Here is a 16,793-nt window from a genome sequence, read left to right on the forward strand (position 1 = left end):
AAACGGGTCCTTAAAATCAACATTCCCTTTGCTGGAGGACATAGCCTTCATTATTCTGTTTCAGCCTAGATAACTGTTGTAGTGGTTAAAGGGTTAAATGAGTTAATCCATGTTAAGTGCTTGTAACAATGCTTGGCACTTAGTAAATCCTCAAGAAATGTTTGTTTTTGTTACACTAATTATAACAATAATTATGTCTTCCAAGGCTGAATAAATACTGGATTCCTCCCTCCCTCCCTTTAAAAACATTTTTTTTTCTGATTTCTAGAGATACATGTCTTATTCTCAGGTAATTAGCTACTTCTGACCTAAAAGAAGTACTTTTTCAGAGGCTAATGTACTTAACTTTTCTTTTTAAAAGGGAACTGAAACCAATGCCAATGTGTCACTCAACATATCTCATGTTCTTTACTGAACAGATCCCCACATTTCCCTCTCTTCTCTCATGGGCCAAGAAAACGACCAATTAGATAGATAGATAGAACCATATATATCTATATCTATCTGTCACATATTATCTCTATCATATACCTCTATCTATCTACCTACCTACCTACCTTTCTATCTATCTTCCAAAAAAAAGTCGTCAAAGACATTTCATTATAATAGGTTTCCTACCAATTCTGGCTATTCTATCCCAAACTGGGAGAGAAATTTAATGGTAAATAATGTCTCTGGAATTGTTAACTTTCTAACAAGCTAGTTTTAGGCTAGATGACTCAGGCAGGATCTCATTTCAAATCTAGGCCTCAGGAGAATCTGCCTCTGCCCGTTTTTGCTCCTTCCCTAAAACAGCATTTACAGAGGGGCCCAGATCCTTGAGTTAGGTCTTCTAGCCCTAGTGTCCTAGGATCAAGCCAGACTTCTAGCGCAGCCACAGCTTGGGGTGGTAGTTGTTGGTTGCTGGTTGGGCAGGGGGTAGCTGGTTGGTGAGAGACATAGTAGGGTCTCACCCCATTTTTCATAAAACATGACTTGGTAATTCCTCAGTGCCCATAACTTGGCAGGGCTGCCTTTCATAAGAACGTACTCATTGGGGAAAACACAAAGCAATATCACTTGAAGCACAAAATATAAGGGTTGGTTCTTCTGGATTATCAATAGTTTGCAAAATAACAAGCCAAGGAGGGTCTAGGTCCGGGCAGCCGAAGAGTGTGGTAGGTAACGGTCGTCAGCGCAAGGGTCATTTCGTCACTGGGAAGGGACGGCCCTTGCCCGCGGTGATGGTGGTTAGCAAGATGAACAAAGATGCGCAGATGAGAGCAGCAATTAACCAAAAGTTGATAGAAACTGGAGAAAGAGAATGCCTCAAAGAGTGGCTGAGAGCTAAATTAACTGAATGTGGCTGGAAGGATCAGTTGAAGGCACACTGTAAAGAGGTAATTAAAGAAAAAGGACTAGAACACATTACTGTTGATGACTTGGTGGCTGAAATCACACCAAAAGGCAGAGCCCTGGTACCTGACAGTGTAAAGAAGGAGCTCCTATAAAGAATAAGAACATTCCTTGCTCAGCATGCCAGCCTTTAAGACTGAATTAGATTGTGTTGTTTTGTGGTTTTATTTCTGAAAGTAAAACTTGCCAGACTTCCCTGGTGGCGCAGTGGTTGGGAATCCGCCTGCCAACGCAGCGGACACGGGTTCAATCCCTGGTCGGGGAGATTCCGCATGCCGCGGAGCAACTAGGCCCGTGCGCCATAACTGCTGAGCCTGCGTGCCTAGAGCCCGTGCTCCGCAGCGGGAGAGGCCACTGCAATGAGAAGCCCGTGCACCACAATGAAGTGCAGCCCCGCTTGCCACAACTAGAGAAAGCTTGTGCACAGCAAAGAAGACCCAAAGCAGCGGGGGTGGGGGGGGAACTTGCCATAAATTAGGAATCGATTTCCCAAAATAAAATCCTTTTTTGTATGATGGTATACAGTTTTCAGTAATGATGCATACATTTGTATTGATTTTTTTCCCTAAATGTGTTATTTTAATAAATATCTCATGAATTAAAAAAAAAAAAAAAACAAGCCAAGAGTAACTACTGTACATTTTCCAGAAAGTTACTAGTTAGCACCTTCCTGAGAACATAAATTCAGCTTGGGAGCACACACCTCCCCAGGTCACTCCACCACTTTGTGCAACAATTAGACAGATTGCTAAATATTACGAGCAAAACCTCAAAGAGTTGATGACACAAACCCTCCTGGAAATTTACCACAAAAGCGCTTGTTTAAGGAACCAAGCACAAAATTGGCTTAGCTGCGTCTTTCCTGCAGACTGAACAGCACACTGGCATTTTTAGTTTCTTTCTTTCCCCCCACAGTTACCAAGCCCTAATGAACAAAAGTTAAATGACATTTTAGTGCAGATCAACCAGATTTCTTGCCTATTTGTTGCACGGCTAAAAATGGAAATGTCTGAACATCCAGTGTCTGTTGATTGTGATTCCAATTCTCTCGATACTTCCTTGCTTACCCTTCAAGATGCAGTGGAGAAAATGGTCTCAAGGGGAAAAACTGGAGAATAAAGGGCTAAGGATTTTGCATCAAATACGTTGATATCCTAAGTGCCCTGCTTTTATTCCTTGCTCAGGTGCCTGGAGAACCTTTTCTTATTTGAGTTCCCCTGGTGCTTTGTTAAATAGAATAAGAGAAGTACCTCCCAAACTAAGGTAGTGACAATGCTGAGCAAAGAGTAGCAGTTAGGAGTTTGGAGTCGTGAGTTCAGGTAAAAGCTGTGCCAGTTAATTCACTGTATGAATTTAGGTAGGACACTTGATTGACCTTTTCCAAGTGGGCTTTCCTATCTGGAAAATGAAGGCAATGAACTAGGTGAAATATATATATATATATATATATATATATATATATATATATATATATATATATATATATATATATATATATATATTTATTACCAATGATAATATATAGTTATAGATATATAGAATCCCATGAGTATGAATAGCTCTGCTTCTGCCCCATCTATATATCTATATCTATGTATACACAATAATGTCTCATTTATCATATTACACTATCTTCTACCTTTACATCATTCTATTAAGGAGGGTCAATAAAAGGGAAACAATGAAACATCTATATCTTATCCTTATGATTTTGATGATTGCGTTTCCTAAAAAACAAACTAAGCTTAGTTCACATGTAGACCTTATTTATATTTGCAGCTGAAACTTTGCTTATGAAGATAGGAAAAACAATTTAATGAAAGTAAAATAAATGTAATTAGACCACATGCTGTGCACTACCTTTCTAAATGTTGAAAGCTTTCACCCGCATGGCTTGCAATCCATTGCCCACATTCCATCTGTCAAAATCTTCCTGAGAATACCTTGACTACACCGCCCCCATGAACATTCTATCCAGAAATGCTTTCTGAATTCCTGTTGTATTTCGTATCATTCAAGGGCATCTGACACTTGTTGCTGTTTGATGCAGCCCTTTGCACACTGAGAGCCCGTGGAGCACACGGTTGAGGCATGGACGCAGGCAGACTTCTTGGCTCTGCCACTTTTTAGCAGTCTGACCTTGGGGGTTATTACTTGACCTCCTTTGTGCCTCAGTTTTCTTTTTGGCCAATGGGAATAATAATGGTACTCACTTCATAGGGTCGTTGTAAGGACTGAATCAGTTATTCCTTGTAAAGTTTTAGAATAGCACTCAATAGCTAGTTATTGTTAACTTATTTGTAAAACTCTAAGTTCTTCAAGTGCACAACTATGTCTTATCTTGCCACCTCTATAGTGCTTTGTATATTGTAGGCAGACAAGCAAATACTGGTGGAGTAACAGAAGAACTATCAAGGGGAAAATAACAGAGAGAGCGATCACTACTTATTTTAGATGACAGATATTTTGAGTTCTCATTCTTGCCATATTTAGAAAAGCTGATGAACTTCTGACATGTATTTTGGCTCCATACAAAGCATCTTAAGAGTACAGTGGAGTCAAGAATATAGTAGGAGCCATTTTTTCCAGTGTGAGCATCATAGACAACATTCAACATGAAATGGCTGTTGAATGAGCTGTGTGTGAGCCTACTCCATCACAGGGAGTAGGATCCAGGGAGAGGCGAGCTGGACTTTGGGGTGCCCCAGAGCCTAATAAAAGGAAAATGAATAATTTAGCTCTACTGAATTGTGCTCATGGTAGAGATATAGAAGTAGGGCATTTTCAGTAGCCCCATTATACTAGGCTATCTGGTTATGGCTAAGGATTGGGAATAAATTTAGGCTATTTTGTCATTTACCAACTCCAAACAGGGAAGATAATTTTGGTTCTGATTTCAGCCACTATCAAATATAAGATTCAAACCTGTTATGTTGTCTTACTGTTTTATACACATCCTTTATATGATTTGAGAGTATTATCCTCCATGGCATGTCTTTAACCAGCCTCTTCCCTTAGGTCTCCTGACTTGACTCTTTCCTTTTGTCTTAGATGAAGCAAAGAATTGCCAGCAGACTCAGTGGGCAAGAGAAATCAAGGTGTGTCAAACACAGCTGTGTTGGCTCCTTACCCACAGGTCAAGAATGATAAATATACACTTGTGGGAAGAAAGTACTGAACATGGATAGGCTGACTACTTCCAAAAAGTTTTCTTCCTTCATCCATCCTTCCTTCTCTCTCCCTCTCTCCATCCCTCCTTTTCTCTCTCCCTCTCTCCCTCCTTCCCTTCCTTCCTTCCTTTTATAAAAGCTATATTTGGTCATTGTCAAAAAACAACATTGAGAGGTTTTTAAAAGGTATTAGTGGAAAATGTCAGTTCTCATCTTACTTCTTACTTACCTCAAGTCTCATTCTCTAGAAGCTATAATTGTTCACCTGTGTCCTTTCAGATATTTTGTAAGCATATATACACACACACACATAATTTTAAAAAACGTAAATGTGATCATAAACACACAGTTCTACTGTCGTACAACAGGCTTTAACTTAAGAAAAGGACATAAAAACTACCATTGGGTATCTTTCCATAGGACCCCAAACAGAGCTATTGCATTATTCATAATAACTTCACAGTCTTTCACTGTTATGTCTACGTATAATTTAATTAGTCACTTATTGGTGAATCTTTGAATTATTTCCATTTTTATTACTGTAAACAATATGGCAATAAATATGCATAAAATAAATCCCTAGAAGTAAAATTACAGGGCCAAAAGGTATGTGCATTTAAAATTTAATAGGGGTAGCCAAATTATCTTCCAGATAAGGTTGCCCATATTTGCACACCCTCCAGTACAGATTTCCATACACACTTATTGACACCATATATTTTTAAACTTTGTTTTTTGTCAATTTGATAGGTTAAAAAACATTTCATTGTTGTCTTAGCTTTCATTTCTTTAATTTTGAGTGAAGTTGAGCATTTGTATTTTCTTCCCCAAGATTTTCCTGTTGATATACTTTGCCTATTAAAGGATTTTCCTTTTGGATTTGTAGATGCCTTTTACTTATTATGTAAATGAGCTCTTTGTCATGGTTGCAAATATTTTCTTTGCTTTCCCATTTGTTTTTTGAATTTATTTATACTATTTTCTAATGGGGTTTCTAAACATTGAATCTATTTTCTACAGAAACTTAGTTTGTCTGAATGGAAAAGTCACAATACCTCTGAGTTTGGTACTATAAAAAGATGAGGGAAAAAGATATAGGCAAGGCAGAAACAAGGCCAAGAAACTGTTCTATTCAAAGAATACCCAGAGAGGAAAGGCAAGGTTTATTTTTAAAGTGCCGGCCTCTGGCTTCATTAAATCTGTACCGCAATAGATCCTCGTAGGCTTTATTCACTTAAGATAGAAAAGAAACCCCGACTGCTTTTAGCTCTATCTTTTTGGTTTTACTGAGGAACACAAGCTAAAATCAAAAGAAAAACTAACTAGGGTTGGATCAATAATACACATGTATCTCAGTCTCTAAAACAAGGTGACCCAGTTCACCATTTGTTAAGAGAAGTTCTACTGATTAATCTTCTTGTAACTGTCAGTGTCAGGAAATACTCTTAATTATATATTTATAGGCATTCAGAAGGTTTCAAGAGCCTTTCAGCTGTATCTTGCCAAATTATTAGTTATCACTTAGGGGTTATAAAATGTAGGAATGTCAAACTGGATAACTGGCATAAGAGAGCTTTAAATCCCTCACAAATGCATCTGCTTTCCAGGTCTCCTCAAACGTTTCCTCAACAGAGTCGGAGGATGCGCTGCTGCTTTTACTCCCTAAGATGGGTTTCTCATCCTTTCTCCCCAACTGGGCCAAGGCCCAGTTACAACCTTTTCCCCTCAGGGAGGATTTGAGAGGTGAGCAATCTCCATTCTACTGCCTGTTACCAAGAGTACAGTCTTGTGTAGGTCACATGAGAATTATTTCCTAGGATTTATCTTTGAAACATTAATATTAAGTACAATGTCATAGAAACACAGAACTGAATCTTTTCTATTTATTTTTAACACTTAGGCATTTAAGGTTACAAATGATGTGCAAGAAAATATGTGGCTACAGATCCATTATGGAATGTATACAAATTATGCATAGTATAGCCTATGCAATTACTTTGAGGCTAGGAGGATCTGTTTGAGTTAACCTAAAAAGTTAACTAAACCAGGATGGTCTAAAATAATGTATATAATTTTAGACAGCTAGTCTCAATCCCATTTCAAGGGGAATTACAATTTCCAGAACCAGTGGAAGACTCTTCAACTACATATGACTAAGAAACACACACGTGAAGAGTGAAAGGGCATGATATGAAGCATATGCTACAGGAGTTATTTATGGACAAAGCTACTCAATGAACACACTAGAACATGTAGGTGTATCTTATTTATGAATGGCAGGTATGTTTTACCTCATGTGCCAACTCCAGCCAATTCTTAATAACCATCTGTAATGCTATGCTGGAAAGGTGTGGCAAAAACTGCTGGCTGTACCCTAGTATCTATTTTCCTCCTTCATAGTGATAGAACTTTAGCTGTATGCCCAGGATAAAGACTACATTTTTGAATCCCCCTTTTGCTAGGTGTGAATATGTGACCAAATATTGGCACATAGGATGTAAGCCAAAATCCTGTATATGACCTCCTCATTGTGCCTTTAAGGGAACAGGTTATAACTTTTTCCTGATTCCTTCTGAGCAGAATGTAGATGTGATAGTGAGTTCCCGCAGACCATGAAAACAGGGATGTGCAGAGCAAAAGAAAGAAGAAATCTGAGTCCTCAACATTGTGAGGCTACCACAAAAGGCCTGGACTCATGTTCAGAATAACACATGCATAAGGAATAAACTCCTGCCTCATTGAGGCATCCATTGTTTTGAGTCATTGTAACAGCAGCAGAACCTGTGTCTTAATGAATGCAAAATGGTCCTGAGCTGTATCAAGGCTCAGTGGGAAAAGTGTCTCGCTAGGTTTGCAATGTCAATAGTGGGCAAGGGACCCGATGGTTCCATGCCAACTCTAACCTCTTACTGTATGGCTATCCAACTTACTCCAAAATGGAAAACTTTCCAAGGAAGCTCTGATGTGACTCGTACCTTAGACCTTCCCTTTGCCATATGCCTCCCTCTCTGTGCTATTGTTGACACTAAGGTTTGGTCTCTCTGTATTTGGTATAAATACAAAGAAATGAGACTTACTTAACAGTCATAATAAGAATAAAAATAAATAATTTATGTAGTATTTATGATACAAATTATTTATTTATATATAAATGACTACAATCCTTTAAAATAGCCTCCCAGGAAGCTACCTGCTTATTTCAGTAATGCTGCTGTTGCTAAAATATCTTTGGAATTTTTTGGAAACTGTAAATTCACACATTTCTTATAATAATATGACTGGGTCAAAATCACTTAAATTTGTTTCATACCAAATCAGCAACTCTTTATTGAGCACTTACTATGCATAACATTAACGCTAGTTTTGGTGTCAGAAAGGTTGGTAAATAGTAAGGATTTAATAGTAAGGATGTCAATAGTATTCTTTAGATAATCTATGTCAAGTTTCCAGGGTAAGTCGGCTTCATAATTTAACAAGAGAAAAATACTAATATGTATAAGGGGTCTATTACAGTCCAGGGAAATGAGAGACATATATTAGAAATTAAATGTGAATTTTTAAAAAGCACTGCTTTATGGCATTTTACATCATGAATTTATTCATTCACTCAAGATTTATATTACTGCCCTGCTCCCTTATTTCCAACATAATTCTCAGTAATACATAGATTAAAAATTAGAGGTCTCTTTGTATTCAGTTGCAAACTCTTTATTCTCCTAGAACCTTGGTTTATTAAAATATTCCCTTGGCAATGAATTCTAGTTAGTAGGCTCTCCAGGGGCCTGCAGGTAAAGCGACCACATTTCTGGGCTTCTGTTTCTACCCCCAAATCAGTTATTAACTGTGGACTGTAGGATTTCTCTGAACATCAAGGACTCTGACAGTAGAGCCCCCAGCATCGAGCACATTTCTGGAGTCACTGAGCCTGAAACATACAAAGCAGTGGTGCTAAGAGCGGGTGCTGCCGAAATGGAAATTCTGATTTACTTCTTGAGTCAGTTCTGCCTGTTAAGCAGGTCAGTGTGTCTCTTCAAATGAAAAACAGCTTCCTTACAGCCATTATGGCAGAAAGGTCAATTCAAGTCCATTTAGTTTTCAAACAAGCTGAGAGCTCTAACACAGGTGATGACTTTGGTCCTCACCCAGAAGAGAACGGATTCAGAGCAAATGAAGTTGGATATAAGGGAGAACTTCCCAACAGCAAGGGATGTTAAGATCTAAAGGACATGTCAGGGCTGACATCCAGCCTATGATGTGGATTGAGGACACTAAAGTCTTCACACGTTGTTCGATATTTTAAATCTCACTGCTGGCTCACGATTGCTGCTTCTTCTACGTCTTTAGACTAGGACAGAGTATCTTGGAAGTGTGTGGTCCTACCACATCAGGTGTGGGCTATTGGAAAGATTTGGGAGAAAAAAAAAAGAAAAACAAAACTCAAGGAAACAAAATCAGAGTAGTGTTTCCTAAGGGATGGATTGGCATTTGGTCCAGGCAATTAATTCTTCATGTGAAACCGTCCTGCACAAGGTAGAATATTAACATTCCCTCCTCCTCTCTGTGTCATTTGGGAGCACCAGAAATTGTGTCAACCAAACCCCTCTGATATTTTAAAATACCTCCTACGGGACGCAGTGTCACCTTGGTTGAAAACCACCACAGCCATGTTTAAGAATTATCACCAAAAAATGGTGGTAATCGAACAAGGATACAGTCATGAGTATTTTTTCTGATTATGGAAATTTCACTGAAACAAAATGCTGTAAAATTGATGAGTGTCACATCATGATCTTTTTAAAATAAAATCTCCTGGAACCCATAAGACTTTATCACTCTATGGATTAGCCTGTTCATGGGACTCCTGTACCAAACAACTCAGTGGAAATCAGAAACATCTGTTCCCATCATAAAGCATAACTTACCAGGGATGACATTCGGTGCTACTGGGTGACATTATTATCATTATTATTTTTTGTTAGTTTGTGTGAGTTAAGCACACAATCATATATAAATAGGTGTACTGGTTTAGGGACTGCATAACAAAACATCTGTTCTTTTTTCCCAGAGAGTTCTAAATAGCAGTATCCTCAAATACCAAATTTGATTGTGTTTTATGAGTTCTGTGATCATTTCTGCTACTTGTTTGCTTAGAACTGCCAAGCAGATTTTAATCTACTGCTTTAGAGAAAGTATTCTTTGTGGCTTCATTAGATGAGGCTATGCTCAAATGTCAGTTGTTACTCTGGGGCAAAGAAAATGCACAGCATCAAATTCTCTTTCAAGAAAACCCTGATGGTGGCAAAAGCGATGGTTACAAAAATCTAAACCTACTCAGACATCCCCATTCATTAGTACTGCAGAATGGGTGTATCTATAATGACTTGCCGTGGGGACAGAGTCTCTTAGACCAGATTTAGTCTGACATAGATTTCACTTTATAGTATGAAGATGACAAAGTTGGAAAATTCTAGCCTCATAATGAAATTTCCTACAAAGTTAATGTTCACAAATTAATTAAGATATATAATCCAAATAAATCTTTGCATTTAGCCAAACCTAAAATAAAATTCAAACACAAAGGAGTAACACTTTCACTAATTAGAGCCCAAAACCAACTAGATTTCTGTCCTCTTCCTCCAATCTCCTTTTTAAACAAAATAGTAAATTATAAGAAGGAAATCTGATATTGGCCTAAATCTAAACTTGACATATAAATCTAATCTTATATATTCTGGACCAATTCACATTTAGCCCAAATTCTAGCACCTCCACCAAATAGAGTTCTCTGCAAACTTAACTGACATTCATAACGATTGCTCCAAGACACTAGAATAGCTTGACTCTCTAAAGAAATATTAAATTTTCTCCATTATATTCTTCACTCAAGCAAGAGGAACAACTACAGTTTAGAATATATTTTCAACAATAATGAAAAAACAAGAGTTTTCTGTTTATTGCTGCAATGATCAAGACTTTAAATCAACTACTCTTTAAGAAGTAATGTTAATAGAGGCTTGATAATATGTTTCAGAATACAATTTTGAGTCTTATTTTTTTCTTTGGACCCTTTCTGTAACCCCAGAGATACATGGCTTTTCCCTAACAAGCAGAGACAGGTTCGATTTGTGGTAAAGATATTCTGACAGACACCCTAGACTCTGATGTGCTTCGAATGAAGGTCTGGATTTCAGGCTGGAATCTATGGCAGCCCATCAGGCTATATCAACACAGAACATGGTTTCCCACTGGGGGACCGCTGTGCCACCGAGAAGGCAGGAAGGGAATCAGTGTTTCTGAACTGCCACATGCCAGAATCCTTTCATAGGTTGACTCATTTAATCACCACACTGTGAAAAATTATTATCCCTGGTTCACAGACACAGAAACAAAGTCTGAGAGAAATACGGTAATTTACCTAAGGTCACAGAGCCATGAAGATCTGAACCCCCAGGTCTCCCTGTTTCTCTCAGCTTATACCACTGGCAAAAGGCATAGCCTTCCTTTTTTTCCAAAAGTTATATTCTTCCCTTCAAATGATTCAAAGAAAGCCACAATTGCTGGGGATTTTTCTAATCTTCCTTTTTAAGAACTGCAAGGTAATATTTGTTTTAAATGTTTTTTGGCCAGCTTAGTGTAGAATTTGGGACAAGAAAAAATGATTATCAAAATTTTAGATAAATTTTAACATGTGATAACATAGTTCTTAATTTTTATTTTTTTGAAAGAATTGTTAAAGGGTTCTTGGATAAGTATTTTCCATTATGTTGCTCCTAAGTTAAGGAAATACTTTAAAAATCTACCTTGCATGTGCTCCACGCAAGTTAAAGAAATGCTTTGGTGCTGAAATATTTATAGATGAAATGATACACTGTTTGGATTTCTTTCAAACTTACCTGGAGGAAGATGTAGGTGGTTATATACATAGAGGAAACAAGATTGGCTATGGGCTGGGGTGATAGTTATGGGGGTTATTATAATATTCTCTAATTTTTTTGGAAATTTTTTTAACAGCAAAAATGTATGCAGAAAATATGCTTGGGATTTTATAGGTTCATCAGGCTACTTACATGTTACTTTCTGGAGCAGTCCCTTGGTATTCAGTCTTTCAGGTAACACATGTTTATTGAACAGCTACTATGTTCCCAGCATTGTGCTAACTTGATTCAACTTATATGAATATGTAAACAACAATAAAATAAATATGAGGAACTGCTTATTATGAACCTTTGCTTACTTAAATGGTTTGAACTTAACATATGTAATGCTTGGCAATACTAACTAAAGGTGTGGGTCACCTTTGATAATTCTCTTAATCACTTCTCTGCACCTTATTCTGATCTTTTAGATGAATGATTTTATGTTCTCGTGAATGGGCACAGATGTGGGTGGGAAACCACTGCTTTCATCCAGACACTGACAATACTCCTGGGATATAGGTATATAGAGTACATATAGCCTCACTCCCTTGCCTCTCTCTTCCTCTTTTCTACTTGCTTAGCAAAATCCCAATAGCCTCTCAACCCAAGTCTCTGTCTATTCTACTATTCAAGCTGAACATGCCTGGAAAAAAACACACATCCCTGATGATTCATGCCACTGCAAATTTATGACCACAAATATCAAGTGGGCAGTCCTACATTTCCCTAGTCAGCTCACTCTCCCAGGCTCTACACTTGTTTTTTCTTTTTTCTCCCTAATCTTCTACACCTCTTGCCTTTCCACACTCTTAGCCAATGACCTCCTGTATTATTTTCTTCAGATATAGAAAGCATCTATAAAGAACTACCTGATCTTCCCAGCAGAAAATGTTCCATCCCACCTACATCTGCACACATAAACTCTGCCTTCCCTCCTGCTACCCAGGATGAAACTCTTCCTGTTCTACCTATGGCCACATTCTTCATTTGTGCACTGAATCTCATCATCTCCCTCCTTCTCAAGGACTTTGTCCCAACTCCCCAGAGATTAGTCCTCAACTCCCTTTTCTGTAAAAACTTACTCCTTAGGGGCTCCCACTAGCCCCATTCTTTGAAGAATACACTGGTGTCTGTAAGGATGACTGTTCAGCATCCTTGATGTGTCTATTCCTTCCCCTGAATGCTCAATTCAGTAGCAACTTCTCTTGAGCTCTACCTTCAAAATGTATCTTAGGACCAATATCGTATGATTCTACTTATGTGGGTTACCTAGAACAAATTCATAAAGACATGAAGTTGAATCACGGTTACCAGGGGCTGGAGGGAGGGAATAAGAGCGTTTAATGTGTATAGAGTTTCAGTTTGGAATGATGAAAAGTTCTGGGGATGGATAGTGGTGATCATTACATAACAATGTAAACGTACTTCATAGCACTGAACGGTACACTTAAAAATGGTTAAACTGATAAATTTTATGTTATATATATTTTACCACATTAAAAGAAAGATCAGTTAAGAAAATAGATATGTATAAATGTGAATTCAACCGCTTTTTACTACTTTTATTGCTGTCATCCTAATTCAAAACACTGTCATCTCTCACCTGCATTACGGCAATAGCTTACTGAAACATCTACCTGCTTTTAATCTTGCCCCCTGCGTCAGTTGGATCTCTACACACAACAGCAGAGTGGTGTTTTAAACCACGAGGGAGATCCTATAACTTGCCAGATCAAAACTCTGTCAGAATAAAATTCAACTCTTTACAAAGGTCGTACTCTTCATCAAATACCTGGGTCTTTGTTCCTGCTTTCACTCCCTCCAGAATGCTCTTTTCAGAGCTGGCTCCCTCACTTCATTCAGGTCTCTGCTTATATATTACACCATACCCAATCATCTAATCTAAACTATCCTCCCATCACACACATGTGCATGCATGCAGACATGTGTATCCATGACACATACATATATCCCTTCCTCTGCTTTTTCTTAATAGCTCTCTTACTACATATATTTGCCTATTTACTTATTTATTTATTACTCTGCCCCTCTTGACGTAAGCTCAATGAATTATCTACTGCTGCTTTTCTAGACCTTAACCATGACTGGTACATAATAGGAGTTCAAGAAATATTTGTTTACTAAAGGCATGATGGGGATTGTTTGAGGCTTTGCATGTTAAATTTGAAGTTTAGAAAATTTCAGATGGAAGTGTTCCTAAGTGGCTCATGTCAGAAAGGATTCTCCTTTAACAACAAAGAAGTCCTTCAGTAACCAATGACAACACTTCCGGAAGGACTGTTAACAGCAGGAATGAGTGGAGGGAGGGGAGAGTTGAGATAATGGATGCCAGAGTGCTGAGAAAAGTCTAAGATGCTGGTGCTTGTAATATTTTATTATTCATAATTGTCATGTTGATGAGAAAGGGCTTAAAGGTCTCTTGAAAATATTCTTCAGAAGATTATGCTATTTATGCAAGAAATAGACTTGTGGAAAGATTCCTATGTTATGCATGTCATCCCTAAGTGATGAGGAGGAATGGCACTTTAATGAGCAAAATGCTGAGTGTATTCAGACACCCCCAGGGTCGTGCTAAGCGTAATAGGTGGTGATAGTATTATTGTGGTATCCTGGAAGACGGTCTAATTTCAGGAGGCTAAATTGAGGTTTCCCAAAATTGAGTTCCCCTGTTATATTTTAGATTTCTTAGACTTTTGAAGAGGGAAATTAAGAAGTAGGTGAGATTTTTAGAATTGTTATAGAATAAAATTTTATTTTAATAAGAAGAATTACATTATCACTAATTATGATATAAAGAAAAAAATAGTGTTCAGATTAGAACAGAGAGTTACATTAAAGGTCTATATTCTTAGTTCTGCTGTTTCTTATTTTAACCAGGTCAACTTTTCCTCCTTTTTTCTCACTCAGTCCTATTCTGGAGGCTTCCAGGTTCTCAGTGGGCACTTTGCTTTACTGCTAACTGAATGGAGATCTCAAGGTCCTGCTCTACTTCCAGAGCCTGGGCCACTCCTTAAGCTCTGAGGCCCTCGCTGCTCCTTCCCTGGTTTGCGGGGTGAATGCAGTAAAAAGAGAAGTAGAACTAATGACTCCTGAGTCTGACTTGGAGGGCAACCTGCAATCTCCATTTGCCTGTGATGGAGGGGGCCCAGGGACATGGGACTTTCAATGTTAAATCTGAGAAAGTCCCTGGGAAACTGGGACAAGTTGGTCACCCTCCCACTACTAAGTTCAAGGATAGAACTGGTAGAAGAGCTAACACATGGCATCATTCACTACAGCTTGTGGCAAATTCTTGGCCCTGAGCCTTATAACTTCCTGTGACCTCAGGGATCTCCTCTGGGCATCTTTAACCTTCTTCTTCCTATTTAATTATTTGCACTGAATGGGAGTCTGTGGATTCCTATTAAGCCTCAAATATAGTCTCCAAAACAAAGAGGAAAATTGTGTTTATAAATTATGACGATTGCAATGACTATTTGCCTCTCTCTGCCCCCATCCTGTTCCAGCTACTATCACTTAACCCAATCTAGGGGCTCAGCCTCTACCCCAGGTCCGAGGCCTAATCCTGTTTGTGGACTCGGAACATTTTAGGAGTCTCAAGCCAGCTTCTCTGACCTGGTGCTTCAGCTTGGAACCTGGGTCTGTGTTTATCCCCTACTTTGCGCCCTAGACCCTTGACTGGGATTCCACTTGGCAATGTGTTTGCATGCCGCTACCTGCCTTGATGTGCTCACAAGGGTCCAGTGTCACACGAGTGGCATAAGGCATGTGCCTGGGGTCCTGGCTCCTCCAGCATCCCTGATGCCCTGACCACCAGCCTTGGCCTTCTCCTGGACTCTATGCTGCTGGGCTCTGCTCCTCACGGAGGCCTGGCCACTGTCTATGAGCCTCCCCTTCAGGGCAATCCCCACGTATAGCAACTCTGTGAGCTTTGGAGACAGGTGCTTCCCCAGGCACAAAGGTTACAAAACGATGTCCCCTCTGGGATGACTAATTAGAAAAGAGTATCCTTTCCTTGGGCAGCCTATGAGGCACAGGGCTTGGCAGACAGAGCTCTGGCTGGGTTTTAACTCCTGCTGGCACCACCGTAGCTGGGTGTTTAAACTTACACAACCGCACACCTAGCTCTCCTCCTAACACTAACAAATACCTGGCCCAGCTGCCACCAGGACCTGGCACAATGGCATGCTTTGTGTGTCTGGACAAATTTGGTCTCACTATTGAGCACTGAACTTGACCCTGCATTTGCTCTTTGTCTACCCTGCTCCCATCTTCTTCAGCTTTCAGGTTACTCCTATTTAGGCTCATTCTTAACCTGCTGGTGTAAAAAAAGTAATGCTACAGCCAATAAAAACCTAAATGGATAATATTAATGATATGAGTTTTGTCCTTCCTATCAAGTATTATAATAAAATTCAATTTTAGTTTAACAAAACCTACCACCCATTGGCTATAGTGCTTTGTTACTTTGGATCTCTGCTGGTTTCTGGATGGATTTTCTAGTCTTTTTTACTCTTTTGTTCCCAAAAGATGTTTACCTTTGGGTAATCCTGTGTTTTCTCTTTCCAAAGATAGTTGAAGATTCTTAGAAGAGAGTTTTCTAATACAATGTTGACTTCAGGCCTACACCAAAATCTATTATTCCAGACTTCTCTGTGAAAAAGATGAAGGTATGAAACTTGACTGCTTAAACAGTAGTAGCTCCTAAAAGGTGGAACCAGAAAAGAGAGTACAGGAAAGAGAAGTTGTGGTCTGATAGGTTGGATATCCTAGTTCTGGGAGGAAGGTGGCGAGAGCAAGCAAAATCCATTCGGGACAGATGCAGAGAAAAGACTGGAGATGAGAAAAGCCATTTGGACATGTTGAATCATATTACACTGAATTTTTGAAAGCTTATCAAGCCAAAGAGAATCTTTTGTTACTTGGAATTGCAGGTTTTGAAAGTTTAATCAATTAAATCCAAGTTTCCCTGATGGAACATACAATTACCAGAAAGCTTGAGCCTGCCGCGAAGCCATGTGTTACTTTGTGAAAACAAATTGAACTTTATTTTGTGAGGAAGGTCAGTAGATTATTTTCTTACCTCTACCACATTTAAATGCAAGCCACTGAGTGATCTGGGGAGCGTTGCTGTTTTTACAATGCTACCTTCTCATAGTTAAATGGGTACACAATAAATACTGCATAGAACACATAAGTACTTAAGAGATAATTTCAGTGTAACTATGGGCTAAGTATTATGTGGTACCCATAAATACACACATATATCTAAATATATAGGTATCTAGAA

The 16,793-nt window shown here is 38.7% G+C and overlaps 2 protein-coding genes across 14 annotated transcripts in view; one reads left to right on the top strand and one right to left on the bottom strand.

Annotated features, from left to right (window-relative positions):
• The window catches only part of TRPM3 (transient receptor potential cation channel subfamily M member 3), a 941,238-nt gene that overhangs the window by 204,986 nt on the left and 719,459 nt on the right, over positions 1 to 16,793 (bottom strand). The gene's annotated exons all lie outside the window — the stretch shown is intronic.
• LOC132367853 (transcription and mRNA export factor ENY2-like) lies at positions 1,134 to 1,578 on the top strand. Its single transcript, XM_059926459.1, has one exon. It carries the CDS (start codon positions 1,224 to 1,226, stop codon positions 1,488 to 1,490), a length of 267 nt encoding a protein of 88 aa, XP_059782442.1. The 5' UTR covers positions 1,134 to 1,223; the 3' UTR covers positions 1,491 to 1,578.

The sequence above is a fragment of the Balaenoptera ricei genome, chromosome 6, assembly GCF_028023285.1.
Source record: "Balaenoptera ricei isolate mBalRic1 chromosome 6, mBalRic1.hap2, whole genome shotgun sequence".
Classification (NCBI taxonomy): Eukaryota; Metazoa; Chordata; class Mammalia; order Artiodactyla; family Balaenopteridae; genus Balaenoptera; species Balaenoptera ricei.

Coding starts and splice junctions, on each gene's coding strand:
- LOC132367853 (XM_059926459.1), top strand. CDS start 1,224: ATGGTGGTTAGCAAGATGAACAAAGATGCGCAGATGAGAGCAGCAATT.